The sequence below is a fragment of the Hydra vulgaris genome, chromosome 10 (assembly GCF_038396675.1).
Source record: "Hydra vulgaris chromosome 10, alternate assembly HydraT2T_AEP".
Classification (NCBI taxonomy): Eukaryota; Metazoa; Cnidaria; class Hydrozoa; order Anthoathecata; family Hydridae; genus Hydra; species Hydra vulgaris.
In genome coordinates, this window is record NC_088929.1 from 9,770,581 (window position 1) to 9,787,500 (window position 16,920).

General features: G+C 28.8%; 1 protein-coding gene across 2 annotated transcripts in view; it reads right to left on the bottom strand.

Moving 5' to 3' along the window:
• Positions 1-898: 898 nt before the first annotated feature.
• LOC100203875 (paxillin) overlaps positions 899-16,920 on the bottom strand; it is a 25,552-nt gene continuing 9,530 nt past the window's right edge. For both annotated transcript variants that reach the window (XM_065807218.1, XM_065807217.1), the window contains 4 exons: positions 13,442-13,633; positions 6,493-6,806; positions 6,066-6,296; positions 899-1,514 (listed from right to left, as the gene is read on the bottom strand). In XM_065807218.1, the coding sequence (XP_065663290.1) occupies positions 1,248-1,514; positions 6,066-6,296; positions 6,493-6,806; positions 13,442-13,633 (1,004 nt within the window). In that variant the 3' untranslated portion in view covers positions 899-1,247. The remainder of the gene's footprint in view (positions 1,515-6,065; positions 6,297-6,492; positions 6,807-13,441; positions 13,634-16,920) is intronic.

Sequence of the window (16,920 nt, forward strand, 5' to 3'; positions counted from 1 at the left end):
GTTGTACATTTCTGTGCCGGCTGGGTAGCCAGGTCTAGTTACATACTGTAGAATCGCACATTTTTGTATAGCGAACCATTCATAAGAATAAATATTTATACAATTCTATATTTATGTTCATTTGGTTAAAATTGGTTATTTAAATTATTAACGATCATTTAAATCGTTATATACATATATAATATATATAATATAATAAAAAATAGATTCACAGTACCCTAAGTTATTTCTTCAGATGGAAGTATAATAATGATTATTTCTTCTTCTGAATTTCTAATGCATAAAGAAGTAATTTAATTATAAAGTACTAAATTTTTAATCTAGCACAAAATGATATATGAATATCTGTTAACATTAAAGGTGAAATGTAATTTTAAGGCTAAGAGTTACGTAAATATTTTATTAAAAGTTCTTATTAACTATACAATACAACTAACCTAAAATATATTTATTATAATCTTTTTCCGTTTTAAGTAATCTTTTTATTTATTTCTGATAAACGTTATTGTAATGTATAAAAGATCTCTACGCCATCTATGCCATGTTTATATATTTTGTTGCAGCTGTAAGTTTTCTTATTGGTCAAAAATTGATAGCATACCAAAGTTATTCTGGTTACTCATTGGTTAATGGAGTTAGAACTCTAATACAGTAGGAAGGTTTCATGTTGAAGTACATATATAGAGCAATAACTCATTTTAACCCAAAAGTGGGGAACCTTATTTTTCTAACGTCATGGATAAAAGCTTTTTCACTAATAATTACTAGCTGCAATAATTTTATAGTCGCAAATCAAAGTAGACTTAAATACAAATCCAAGTAGACTTAGACACAAATCCAAGTAGACTTAGACACAAATCAAAGTAGACTTAAAGTATTTTACAAAAAACCAACTAAATTAAAAAAAGATAATAGTTATATTCACAATCCTTTTAAAACACTTCCAATCTGCTCAACAATCTTATAAAAAAGTAATCCAATTAAAAAATAATAATAGAAATTTTAAAATATTTAAAAGAATATAAAAAAATATCGACGAAATATCAACAAAAAGAAATAAAAAAACACTTATGAAAGGAAAAGAAATTAGCCAAAATAATTTCGCATTGTATGAAAATCGGAACTAACTACAATAAAATATTACGCAACCTAAAAGTTAGTTTTTTTGCTTTATATGACAATTTTTGTTTTTACAAGTAAAAAATTATATTTTCTATACAAAAAATGACAATAAATAGCAACAAAGCTCAACCAAATAATTTAACAAAACAACCGTGGCAATAAGGTTTATCATTTTGTTCTTTAAATGTACCCTTGTTTAATTGCTTCAAACAAAACGCACAAATAAAATGCTCAGGATGAAACTTGCGGTGCATAGCTGTGATGCAACGTCCAGTAATAGGTTTTTGACAACTATAACACAAAGAACCTCTGCGGGCATGATAATGCATCTCGCAATATGGCATACCTTCATGCTCAAAAAAACTACCACCTTGAAAAGGTTGATGACACTCCTAAAAAAAAGGTGATTATCATTACGTGAAATCCTTTTTTACAAAAAGTAGAAAAAATTTCAACCAATAATATTTTGGACCTACTCATTATATCATGGAGTGGATCTTAAAGACCACAAGTAATTATAGTACATTGACAGATTTATAATAACTTATAATATATATATATATATATATATATATATATATATATATATATATATATATATATATATATATATATATATATATATATAGTAAGCAAAAAAATAAATGGCACAAACTTTTTTTAAAAAAAACTTGTATAAAATGGTTAAAAAACGGTAGTTGATATTTGTTTTTAAGGGAAAAAACTATCAATTATTTGAAAATAGCATTATATTGAAGCAAAAATTGTCATATATAAGTTCATATGACGTATAAAAATCCACTGTACTTATATTGATCAAATATTTTGTCGCAAAAAAATAATGGTACAAACAAGAAAAATTCCAAAATTAGACAAAAAAATTAGTATATCAATATTTAGGTAGGGCCACCCTTTGCCAAAATAACTGCTTGCAGATGTCGAGGCATCGATTCCACAAGAGATTTGGTTTCTTCTGGAGTGATTTTCTCCCATGCTTTGACTAATGCTTCTTTTCGATATTTTTGTCTCTGTAAGCTCAATCTCCAATTTTCCTTTCTAGAATGTACCACAAATGCTCAATCGGATTAAGGTCGGGGGACTGGGGAGGCCATTCCATCAAATTAATATTATTTTTTCAAAAAAATTCCTTTGTTGCTATGGCAGTATGTTTTGGGTCATTGCCCTGTTGCAAGATGAAGTTGTTTCAAAATCTAAATTTACAAGCAGAGGGTTTCAAATTTTGCTTTAAAATGTCTACACACAAACCGGAGTTCATAGTTGATTCAATGAAAGTCAATTTGCCAGCTCCTTGCCAAGCCATTGATCGCCACACCATGACATTTCCCCCACCGTGTTTTACTGTTCATCTCATGCAACTCAATTTGTATGCCTCACCTTGTTTTCGCCAGACTTTTTGCTTTTCATCTGAAGAGATCAGGTTAAATTTAGATTCATCACTCCAAATTACTTTCTTCCAGTACTCGATAGTCTTGTCTGCATACTTTTTTGCAAATAAAAATCTTTGTTTCATAAGTCTTAGAGTCAAATAGGGTTTTTGCGACATACTCTACCATGAAATCCTTGCTCTAATTCTATTTCGGATAGTTTGAACTGAAATCATGATTTTGTGGTCGTTTTTAACTTTGTCTGCAATCTTTTGAGCAGCTTCAAATCTGTTTTTCTTCACTTGTAAAATAATGTTTCTATCAATAGCAGCAGATGTTTTGCTTTTACGGCCCTTTCCTGATATATCAGTTGTAGTCACATTCAAATTATGCTTTTTTATAATGTTGCCAACTGTTCAAAAAGAGATTCCAGTCTGTTTATTAACTTCTCTGTAGGTCTTGGCACTATTTACCAAATCCACAACTAAGCTTCTTTGAGAAATCATCCAATGTTATTTCACAATGCGCATGTTGCTATAAACTAATCAATTTTATTCAATGAATCAAAACTAGTGTGTTACAAATATATTTTATGTTACATATGAACGCATCTTATGTGTTACATATGTAAATATAATTTTAGACTTTAACTTACCAAAATTTTATTTTTTTCCCACAAAAATTCAAAAAAATACTAAATAAAGTTTATAACATCTGTGTGCTTTTAATGTTTTTAAAAACAATAATCCTTTGGTAAAATCATGCACAAATACATATAAAAATCTTCAGAATTGTAGTACTCTTTGATGTACATTTATATTTTTTACATTTTTAAAAAAACATGAGAAAACGGATAAGTTAAAAAAAAAAAACTTAAAAAAAAAATGCTTGTGCCATTTATTTATTTGCCTACTGTATATATATATATATATATATATATATATATATATATATATATATATATATATATATATATATATATATATATATATATATATATATATATATATATATATATATATATATATATATATATATATATATATATATATATATATATATACAGTAGGCAAATAAAATTTTTTTGTTATTGGATATATATCCACATATTGGATATAGTAAATTGCGTACAGTAGAAGTCATTACTACTGTAGTGTGTAGTGTAAAAGAAAACTTGAATATTTGCCATCCGCATAACCGCATAGTTTTACGCTTTGGACTGTTGAACTGGTCTCCAAGATGGTTTAATGTTGCTACTATTTTCTGTGGAGATATGTGATATTGTTAGTCTACACCAATAAGCCTAAAATGATTGCCCACTTAGAGGACAACATTTGCCGCATTATAGTAAATGATTGGGGTTGATATTTGATCGGGGTTTAGTAAAATATAGCTGGGGCCGGGTATATATATATATATATATATATATATATATATATATATATATATATATATATATATATATATATATATATATATATATATATATATATATATATATATATATATATATATATATATTAGTAGTAGAAAATCACTTAACAAAAATTTTTTCCATTTAACACTGTGTTTCATCAACAAAGATTCATCAGAAATGGATCCATTTCTGATGAATCTTTGTTGATGAAACACAGTGTTAAATGGAAAAAATTTTTGTTAAGTGATTTTCTACTACTAATATAATTGCTCTGTTCTTTTAAGAACATTGAGCACTCTATTGTGTAGAATACTTTTTAAAGTTGTTTAAATATATATATATATATTACATAGATATATATATATATATATATATATATATATATATATATATATATATATATATATATATATATATATATATATATATATATATATATATATATATATATATATATATATATATATATATATATATATATATATATATATAGGATGCTAAGCCTTAAAGCTCAACTTATTTATAATAAAAATAATGTTAAATTTAACTCAGTTAAAGCAAATCTCCGTTTAAAAAAAAACATAATTGCATCATTGTTATGTAATTTGAATAAAGGACTATTTAAATATTCTGTCATAATTACATGTTGTAAAAAAGGTAAAATGTGCTAAAACAATCATAATCTAAAATACACTATGTACTACCGATGAAAATTTCATGTCTACTTATGAAGGCATAAAATTACTGAAATTATTAAGATATTATGAAAATACATTTTAAACACAGTTGTAATAGAGGAAGTAAAAAGCTCGTTGAAAAATTTTACTGTCTGTAATACCATGAAATAGCCGTGGTCATCCGTATATTACAAGCCATGGTTTTAAAAGGACAAAAATACACAATTATCTGAGTGGCATCGTGTGAGTCAGATAACCAGATAATATATAAGATATGTCATCAGATAAAAACAAACAGATAATTAATTACCTTTAAAGTTTGAAGAACTTTAAATAAATATTTTCTATAAAACTTTAAATAAATATAATAACTTAGAGTTATATACTTATAGTTATAATATAATAACTTAGTTATAATATAATAACTTATAGTTATTTACTTATAGTAATAAGTTAAGAATAACTACTTCTGTGTATAGTATACAGCTCATGCCTTCTCATTATGCGTCATTTATGATTGTCAAATGCTAACAACAGTCATTTAAACTTCTGGTATATTTAACAAAATAATGAGCAGTGTTATAAATGAAATATAAAAAATAGAACTTTCAATATTATACATGTGTGAAAGTTAATAAACTGCTTCTCTCAATAGATGCAACACATTTAATTTTCTGCCGACTGTAACCTTATGTATATTTGCATAAGTTAAAAATGTTTGATATTAAAGAAACATTTTATACTCACATTCAACAAGGTTATCAAATGTTAAAAATATCTAAGACAAATTTTGGATGATATTTCTATTGCATGCTTATTAGAAGAAAAAAAACATTGGAAGTTGAAGGTTAGTTATAAAAGTATAAAACATACATCTCCAAAATATCTAAACTTTTTATCAAAGTAACCTAAAATCAATATTGTTGAGATTATAAACTTAAGTTTCAATATTGTTAAGATTATAAACTTAAGTTTCAATATTGTTGAGATTATAAACTTAAGTTTCAATATTGTTGAGATTATAAACTTAAGTTTCATTATTGCTGAGATTATAAACTTAAATTTCAATATTGTTGAGATTATAAACTTAAGTTTCAATATTGTTGAGATTATAAATTTAAGTTTCAATATTGTTAAGATTACAAACTTAAGTTTCAAAACTAAAGCAACCAGTTCAAAGCATCCAAGTTAAGGCTGCTTAAGTAAATTGGATTAACTAGCCAGTAAAATAAATCCTGGTAAAAATTTTTAACCCAAATTAATTATTCTATCATAACAAAATTACTTTGGGAGTGAAAATATAAAACAAAACACTGTTATATATTTTAAAATTTGTGATAAGGCAATATTTTATTGTAAAAAAAAAATTAAAATAAGAAAAAAAGTTATAACATCTCTCAGACATATTCTAGATATACATATATAAAATACTAAAAATAAAATAAGCAAAAATAAAACTCATACCATACAGACAAAGCAATGGGGATGCCAATGACCGTTTAAAGCAGATATGTAGTTATCTATAATAGCTTTGTTGCATCCTGAACATTTAGGAGCAAACATTTTAAAGTAGTCTTCCCTACAATATGCTTTTCCATCTTTTTCATGAAATCCTGAGTCTCCAAAAGGTAAATTACATTCAAAACACACAAAGTGTTCAGGGTGCCAGGTGTGATCCATAGATGTGACGCATGACTGAAAAAATTTGATATTAAAACCGGAAATTTTTTAATAATACAAATTCACTTTATCAAAAAGACTTAATTCTGTTTCTTTTTGGACAACACGATCTTCATGAACTAACCATGTTGATTACAACATATTATATACTATTTCAAAAACAAAACAAGAAAATAGTTTAAAAACTAAAAAAATAACTTAGGAAACTCACATCAAGTATAGGTCCTTGACATGCAAAGCACTTGGGAGCAAACTGTTCATGATAGTCTTCTTCACAAAATGGTTTGCCATCTCTCTCAAAGAATGTTTGTGTACCTAAAGGAGTATCACAAACATAACAGGTGAAGTGTTCAGGATGCCATGTTTTGCCTAATGCAGTGCATACTTGTCCAATGATTGGCTTATCACAAGCACCACATATTCCTTTTGTAACTGTTGTAACTCCTTGCTTTGACATGTTTGACTGAAGACTTCCCAACATAGAATCAAGGTTGTTAGCTTGTTGCTGGCTTGGAATAGGAACAGCTAAAAAAAATCATTAAAAAAACTATTTTATAAATTTTTCTTATACAGAAACATCAAACTAAAGCAAGGCATTTTTTTGTAACTATAGTAAATGAAGTTTTTTTTAGAGGTAAAGAACTTTAGCAATACATTTATAACTGGCTGCCACTGTTAGCAGTCAAGTAATTAATGTTCAGTTTGATTTGGCATTTCAACATAAAGAGACTAGCGCCTGAACAATGCTTCCAAATTGTGCAAATTAAATTTTGAAACTATGGTTCTGTTCAAAATACGTATTACGCATTAAGTCCATTTTAGGGTCAACATAACTGTCCATCAGAGCAATTAATTTGATTAACTATGGAGCCTTTTCACACCATGTTTACTCTAAATGATAATATGCGTCCACATATTGGATATAGTAAATTGCGTACAGTAGAAGTCATTACTACTGTAGTGTGTAGTGTAAAAGAAAACTTGAATATTTGCCATCCGCATAACCGCATAGTTTTACGCTTTGGACTGTTGAACTGGTCTCCAAGATGGTTTAATGTTGCTACTATTTTCTGTGGAGATATGTGATATTGTTAGTCTACACCAATAAGCCTAAAATGATTGCCCACTTAGAGGACAACATTTGCCGCATTATAGTAAATGATTGGGGTTGATATTTGATTGGGGTTTAGTAAAATATAGCTGGGGCCGGGTTTGAAAATGATAATATATAAAAAATTATAAATTTATTTCTAACCCTGGCTATAAACCCCTTCTAAATCTTATAATTTTGCCGGTGGCTGGATTTGTAAAAAGTCTCAATTTTAGCCAGGGCCAGGGCCGGAGCCCTGGGGCTTTATTACCGCATTATTACCAATATACATCCACAAATGTTGGAAAAAGTCATTGAAAATTGGAGTACCAAATTAGACTATATCCGAGCCAGCCGTAGGGATCATATGACAGAAGTCATATTTAAATTATAATGCCAGAAGATTATCTTTCAAATAAAGTAAATTTCACTTCAATTTAAAATAATCATTTTTGATTTATTCCATTTCAAACCCTTAAAAAAAAAACCTTTAGTAATGAAACACAGAAAGTCAAATATTTTAGGTACAGTATTGATAAATAAAATCTAGTTGGAATTTCATGGGATTTGGACTGGGTGAGTGCAACTGGGTAACTGAGTATAATGATTTTTAAATTCAAATCCTAAAATTGCTGTAATGAATTCTAATTAAGACTAATATTTGACTAAAGTCGTGTTGGGTAAAATAAAGATGAGGCCAGGGTTGGCGCAACGCCTGAAGCTGTATAAATGTTGAAAAATCCTATAAATAAGTTTTCTTGAATTAAAATATACACATATGTTTGAACAAAATATACTTACATATAATATATTGCAAATAACTTTTTTTTAAAAATAGTGGTAAGAGAAACTGATCTATAGCTTGACACTTAAAGGTAATGACCCCTTTTTTGAATAATGATGTAGTGTTCAATTATATATATATATATATATATATATATATATATATATATATATATATATATATATATATATATATATATATATATATATATATATATATATGTATCATTTATTGTATTTTTGTATTAAAATAATAAATATACAACTATATATAAAATTCAAAATAAAGAGATCTACAGTGACTTTCAAAAATCTAAGCTTGCTAAGATTCTATAGCAATTACATAAATTTTTTTCTAGCTTTTTAAAAAAATTAAAAAAAAGAGAGATTTTTTTAAAATTTATTTTGGAAAAAAGACCTTAGATTAATCTTCTACTCACCAGTAAGGGGTCGTCCATAAAGTACGTACGCCAAAAATTTTGAAATTTGACCCCCCCTCCCCCCTGTGGCCATGCGTACTTTTATGTCCCCACCCCCCCTTAAAAGTACGTACGTTTCTCAAATACCCCCCCCCTCAAATATCCCCCCCATCCCTCCTGTTTTTTTTTTCTTAATTAAAAAGTTTAATTAAAAAAAAAAAAGACGGAGGGTACCTTAGATACTTTATACTACCCCAAAGCTTTTTGCTTACGCATTTTAAAAACGTCTTAAAGTATAAATGCAAATAATAATTTAAATAAATTTAAAATTTACTAATGCAAGTGTGTATTTGGGCGAAAGGTTTATGTGGCGGCAATAGTCAACGGAGATCCGGGTTCGATTCTCGGTGAAATCTAGGAAAACTTTTTTTGTTTTTTTAACGAATCAAATGTAAATAAACTATACTTAAGGTGGACGTTTTTTTCAGGCAACCCTCTTTAGTAAGTAAAAAACGAGTCTAAGGTGAGATCAGTAATAATGAAAACAAAGCGTAAAACCCAGTGGGAGGGAGCAACAGCAAATTTTGTGCCCTTTTGCTATTCATATGCCCTATTTACTCAGGGCCAGTATATAAGGGCGGGCATGTGTGCATGGGCCCCCTCAGGATTTTTTGATGTTTTGATTTTTGATCACACAACGTGCAAACTTAAGTTTGTTAATATGCCAAATGAGGTGGCCTTGCAAAAAATTTGGATGGCGGAGGCCATCCAAATTTTTTTCCAAATCTAAAAGTTATAACCATGCAAAATTTACACCCCTCTCATTTTGGGGGTCGGGAGGGTAAGCGTTTTAAGGTTTTTTGTTCACAGGCCTCCGCCATCCCGATATTTTGCAAGGCCTCCTCATTTGGCATAGGTATAAACAAACTTAAGTTATGAGTTTGCACGATGTGTGAAAGTGTCCTATCTGGAACATCAAAAAATTCTGAGGGCGCCCATACATGTGTGTGCATAGAGGAAAACTATACCCTCTACTTCATATACCATACATCTTTTTATGTTGGCAAACTAGAATCTTTAGTCAGAATTTAACTTTTCTATTGATTAGCTGGTTAATTGTGATAAATTAGAAAATCGAAGTACGTACTTTTAAATTGAACCCTCCCCCCCCCCCTCCTCCCATACGCTTTCGTACGCTTTTTGAAGACCCCCCCCCTCCCCCCTATGAGCGTACGTACTTTATGGACGACCCCTAAAGTCTTTATTTACCCTAATTATATCTTTTAATCCTATCTGTCAACCTTAAAAGCGATTTCTGGTAGCAACATAAAAATCAATACACTTTTTATTACACCTTTAAACTGTGCTATAATTAACACTAACAAAACCAGTTTTCTAATTTCCAAATTTCTAAACTCTTGAGACAGTTCTTGGTAGCTGATTTTAGGATTTTTCCTTACCCTTCAATACAATAAGCTTTGATCCCTAAAATTAGGTTTTGACAATCTTGGTGGATCTTTTATGTCATTTGAAAGCTTTGTTTGGACACAGCATAATAAAACACCACACAATCTTGTTATTTCCTGATGATTTCAGCGTTGTTTGAACATAGTCAAATAACATATAATCTTGTTATTTCTGATTGACATTTTGTGTTATCTTTGATAGACAATTTGCCATTTGATGCCTACTGATTTTCTGCACACTTTTCTGCTTCAATTACCAATTTAAATATCTCTTAAAATACTTGTTAAAAATAGATTTTTTTTTTCAAATATATTTGTTATATATATTTATCAAAGAAAGTACAAATTTTCAAGATTCTCATATAATTCATTTTAGAGTTATTAAATTTAAATTAACTGCAATTGATAGAGTTGCTTTAACTTACCATTAAATTACTAAAAAAAGTAAAACTAGGACCAATAAGTGTTATATATAATTAGAAAGCCAACCTTCAGAATTAGGGTCGACATTCGGCAATGCCAACCCAAAAGTGTTTGAGGGTAGCAAAAAATTGCAGACCTCGTTTTAATGTTTTATGGTAACACCTTTGTATCAAATTTTTTTCCTGACCTCTAAAAGATTGAGGTCGGCAAGTTATTGCCAACCTCAGTTTTCCTAATTCCAAGGGTAGGAAAGCTAATTGATTAAATAATTAAAAAATTAAAAAAGTTTTTCAAGTACTTATTATTTGAAAAATTCTATGGAAGAAAATTGAAAAGCCATCAAAAAAATCTACCGGCCTTGTATTTTTGAAAACCGCTGTAAAAATAAATTAAAAAAGTTCTTACATATATACTTAATGCTTTATGACTTTGTTATAATAGATATTGCTTTTCATTAAAAAAGTTGCACGAAAATATATAAGAAAAATATTCAGCAAACAATGAATCGCTAGAAAACATGTTAACACTCCACCTGATATATATATATATATATATATATATATATATATATATATATATATATATATATATATATATATATATATATATATATCTATATATATATATATATATATATATATATATATATATATATATATATATATATATATATATATATATATATATATATATATATATATAAATGTATTTATTTATTTATATAAAATGAATAAAAACAACTTTTGATAGAACTCTGAGTTTCATGCCTTTCGGCAATCATCAGCCATTGTATATTTCGTCCTAATAATAAATATTGCTCTATTATTTAATAATATTGAGCACTCTTAAACGCACAAGAGTATTTGTATTATTATTATTATACCATAATAATACATTATCTATTTTGTATATATAAATGTAGATATATATATATATATATATACACATATATATATATACATAAATATATATATACATATATATATATATATATATATATATATATATATATATATATATATATATATATATATATAACTATAAACGTGTGGGTAGATAAGCACTGTGACATCACACTGAAATAACCTTCTGCTGGGGGCATGTAAACAATAAAATTCAATGTATGTAAACAATAAAAAATAAAAGAAAAAAATTCAAAATGTTTTTATTTTCCTTAAAAAAATAAAAAAAACATTCCAGTCTATAAAGTTGTGTTTTAGTGGTTTTTTTAAATATATATATAAATAATTTTTAAATATATATATAAATATATATATACAGTTGTGGCCAAAAGTCTGTTGTATGCTCAAATATAACTGCATTATGAGTCATTTTGCTGTTTTAAGCTTGTTGAAAGCCTAGAAATGAACCAAAAAGCTGTTTATTTTATTGATTGAACTAATTGAGATTATCTTTTATTTTAAAAAATGAAATAGTTTCATTTCTTATTTGTTTACGTTGTGTCCTTTGTTTACTTTAGATCAATAATTTTATACCAAAAATGGGATTTTCACACAAAAAACGTGGTCAGATTGTTACATTAGTTAACTCGGGTTTAACACAAGCAGCTATGGCACAACATCTTATTGTTTCCCAGCAAGTTGTATTATTGACAATGAAACGTTGGCGAGAGACAGGTGATGTGAAATCAAAATGTCAAACCGGACGCTCTAAGGTTACAACTCCTGCTACAGATCAAGCGATAAAACGACACATGTTGAAGAATCCAATGATATCATCCTTTGCCATAACAAGTCAACTGCCACACAGAGTTAGTGCAAAAAACATTCGACGTACCAAACTGCACGAAAACCGCTGTTATCAAAGAAGAACGTTCGTGATAGATTACTTTTTTGCAGGAAATTCAAACATTACACTAGTGAAATGTGGAATGAAGTAATGTTTAGTGACGAAAGTAACATAAAGTTGTTTTCTGCAGCACCAAGATATGTTTGCCGTCCTGCTAATAAAAGATTTGATTCAAAGTTTTGCATACAAACTGTTAAACATTCACCATACTTGATGGTATGGGGCAGCTTCTCAGCATCTGGTCGAGGCTCCCTCTACTTTCTTCCACAAAATACCACATGAGTGCACAGAAATATATTACCATACTGGATGAAAAGCTTTTGACAGTTTTGCAGATTCACAACTGCAAACTGTTTATGCATGACGGTGCCCCTATCATCAAGCAGCTTTAGTGAAAAACTGGCTTCGGGATCATGGGGTTGAGGTTCTAGGTCCTTGGCCGGGGCAGAGCCCAGACCTTAACCCCATTGAAAACTTGTGACATATAATGAAACTAAAGATTGACAAAGAGAAACTATCAAATTTAGATGAACTTCGTGCCATCATTACATGTGTGTGGTGAACAGACATAACTGTTGATGTTTGTAAAAATCTCGTAAATTCTATGCCTGCGAGAATTGCTGAAGTAATTAAGAATAAGGGACAGTGTAGCAGATATTAGTGAGATGTAAAACTGAACTATATTACTGTTATGTAATTTTAAATAATGTTTTGATAAACTGTGAGATGTGTTAGAGACACTGTGTCCATTTAAACTTTAAATTTGTTGAAAAAACACGAATACAACAGACTTTTGGTCACAACTGTATATATAAACTGTAACAAGCAAAAAATTCTGGCTTAATTAAAACATAATTAATATTAAATCAGGTTAAATGTTAACATTTTTTTCTAGTTAATTGTTTGTTAAATATTCTGCTAATATATTTTTGTGCGACTTTTTTTAATGAAAAGCAATATTCAATCCACCAAAGTTTTTGTGGGCATGTAGGCAAGCGCAAAAAAGCTTAAGCACGAAAGTACTGGCTAATCAGCTGAATAAACAAAGCTATAAAAATAACAAAGTCATAAATCATTAAAAACGAAAAAAATCTTTTACTCGAAATCATACGTTACGCTATAATAATATTTTTAGTTAAGTATTATCAATAACTATAAAAGAATACTTACGAGGTTTTTTAGGTTTTTTGTCAATACTTGCATAATCAACTTCATCACTTGGAGGTGAGGGTAACTTTTCAGCTTCAGTACGTTCAATGCGAGATTGCTCAACCACAACAGTGTTTCCACTAGCTGGAATATTGACTTTAAAGTCAGAAAGAGATGCCATAAGATCGTCTAATTCTTTAGTAGCACTCGAAGCTGATCAAACACATGCAATAAACAAAATTTTATAAATTATAAATTATAAATAACTTTTAATGAATAATAAAACAGATTTTTTAGAAGGAAAAAAAAAGTTTAATAATGTTTCCACACTTGTGTAATTTAAACAATATTTCACTTTCAAAATAACAGTAATAATAAAATTGAAAAACATTATAGAATATAAAAAATAATTTTATGCTTATTAAAGATGTTTATGTATTTTATTGCTTATTTATTTTGAATCAAATAAACAAATATGTTTAAATTAATGTTGTCATATTTGGGCTGGTCCTTCTAATGAGCTTTTCTTGCTTTTAGGAAATTGCATTGGTAATGTTGTTAGACCTGCTCTAGATGTCAAGCTAAAGTCTCTGTCCCATCGTTGTAAGATTGCATCTTTTTCTTTTTTTTACAAATATTTTATGATCACTGCTCAAGGGAGGTATCATCACTTGTCTCATTAACCAAAACATAATCATGCATGACTTTCAGCTAAGTCACATCTATTTACTGAAACTGTTCTTCTCAAAAAACATTTATTCTTAAATTATTTTTTTTCTCAGTGTTTTGGAATTCACTCTTGTCTTGACTTGACTCAAACAGTTTACAGTTTTACAAGTCTTCTGTCGCTTTTTTGCACTTCAAATCTTTTCTTTGCATTCTGCTAACTCCTAACCTATCATATCAAAAACCCTTTAAATTGTTAACACAAATAAAAAAATTGCGTTGTTAAACTTTGTTAGTTGTTTAATTGGTGTGTATGTCTGGCACTCATTTTGTGTGCATGTTGTCTGGCATCCTTTCTTTCACTTTCACTCCTATTGTTAGCCTAAAATTGAATACCTTCATTGGTTTGTGATTGAAAAGATTATCATGTAGATCTCTCCTTATTTTGTTTGGATTTTTATTTTGTTTGTTTCAGAGTAAATTGTGGCAAACATAATAATTTTTTTTTTAATTTTTCTTTAACAACAAGTTAAAAACATAGGCTATGAGTGTTATTGACATTTAAAAAATGTTTAACATTGCAAAAAACACAACTACCTGCTACTAGCCTATATTTTTTATAATGTTGTATCATGCACATAACTGATCAATTATGGCAACTCTTTATTCGAATTCATAAAGATTTATAACAAAAGACATATTTATCTCCAGCATCAAAATATATTTCATCATCTTCATGTAAACAAATTGCCAAGATAATGTATTTTTAGATAAAAGATAACAAATTACACTTTTTATGTAGCATAGTAACATAATTTCAACGTTGTAGCAGGTTTGTTGATTATTCAATAAATTGCTCGTGATTTCAATCCAGTATAAATTCAAAATTGCAAAGATAAAAGTCCCAAAATCAACAAGTGGTTTACAATTGCAGGTTTTAAATTTTCTACAAAATTTTCAAAATTTTCCTGAATAAATACATGTTTATCAATTTGCTGTTATTCCTCACTTTCTTTAAAATTAAAATGGCTTTAAATTAAACAACTTTACTATTTTGTAATTAAAAAACTTGGTAACATTATGAAGATAACAGATACAAAATCCGCACTTTTTTTGTCTTTTAATTTTTTGTGTTTTGATTTCATAATGAAGTAGAACTGTGATTATTTTGTTGAATCTTTTATTTTAAATTAAAAATTTTATTTTAAATATCTACTTATTTTATCATAAAGATCAGATGGGCCACATACTTTTTATGGCCACTTAATACCAAATATAATTGTTCAAAATAGAAGCTTGATGATACATAAATAATACAACAGATATTGATAGTACTATCAATATCTACTGTACTACTGTACTACTTGTACAACATCTAATTTGATGATACCATTTCAATACTAATTACACTGTACAACATTGGAAAAAAAACGGAAATGCCATTGATACTACCTTATGTATTTTGATTTGGAGATTACGAAAATGATGTCCATTTTGTTGTGTGACCCACCAATTTTGGTTAAATTCACATTTTCAAATTTTTGATTTTCACTATGAAAATTGTCAATGTGATTTTTAATATATATTAGCAGTTGTTTATGATTTATTTATTAGCATTTCTTTATCATATACCTATTTGCATTTGTTTAACTTTGTATTAGACTAAATGTAAGTCTGTTTTATTTTAGATAAACAATAGTTAGCCAAGTAATATATAGATATAAACACAGTGTATATTGAAACAAGAAATGCCCAGAACTTGTAAAAATCAAGCCGACAACTTTTGCTACAAACTGACTTTAAAGAGATGCAGACGAAGATTGACACCACATGTGAAAAAACTGTATGAACTATACTTTGGTTGCAAAGTCGGCGACCAGGATAAGAACTGGGCGCCTCATGCATGCTGTGTGAGGTGCGCTAGTTCACTATCGTCATGGGCGAACAAGACTGGTGGAGGACCAACATTTGGGGTGCCAATGGTGTGGCGTGAACCCCAAAATCATTGCTCAGATTGATATTTCTGTTCTGTTAACATATCAGGTCGCAATTCTAAGGGTAAGAAAGCTATAGTGTACCCAAATCTACCTTCAGCTATTCGTCCGTTACTCATTTGGCTGAACTCCCTGTTCCTGAACCTCCATCGGAAACCCCAAACACGGACAGTTCTGATTCAGACGAGGATACTGATGACGATGATAGTTACGAGTTGCCAGAAGATACAGATCGTAAACCCCACTTCATAACAGGATCTGACCTGAAAGATCTCGTTCGAGATTTGTATTTAACAAAGCAACAGAGTGAATTGCTGGCTTCACGTCTCCAAGAGTGGCATCTGTTGGCTGGTGATGCAAGAGTGTTGTCATTTAGAAACCGATCACGGGAACTGCAGCAATACTTCTCTATGGATGAAGAACTTTGTTTCTGTAATGACATCAGTGGATTGTTTGATGATCTAGGAATACAATACGATTCATCTATGTGGAATTTGTTTATTGACGTATCACTTTATAGTATTAAGGCAGTATTACTGCATACTGGAAATGTGCTGCCTTCCATTCCCATAGCACATTCGGTAACCCTGAGGGAAAGCTATGTGAATATATTACTTATTCTGGACAGAATTAAATAAAGAGATCACAGATGGTCCATATGTGCAGATTTGAAAGTTGTTGCTATACTAAATGGATTGCAGGCTGGTTTTACTAAGTACATGTGTTTCCTCTGCAAATGGGATAGCAGGATGAAATCAGAACATTATATGAGGAAATGTTGGCCACAACTAGAAACATTTGAGGTTGGTTCCCATAACGTCATTCATGAACTTCTTGTGG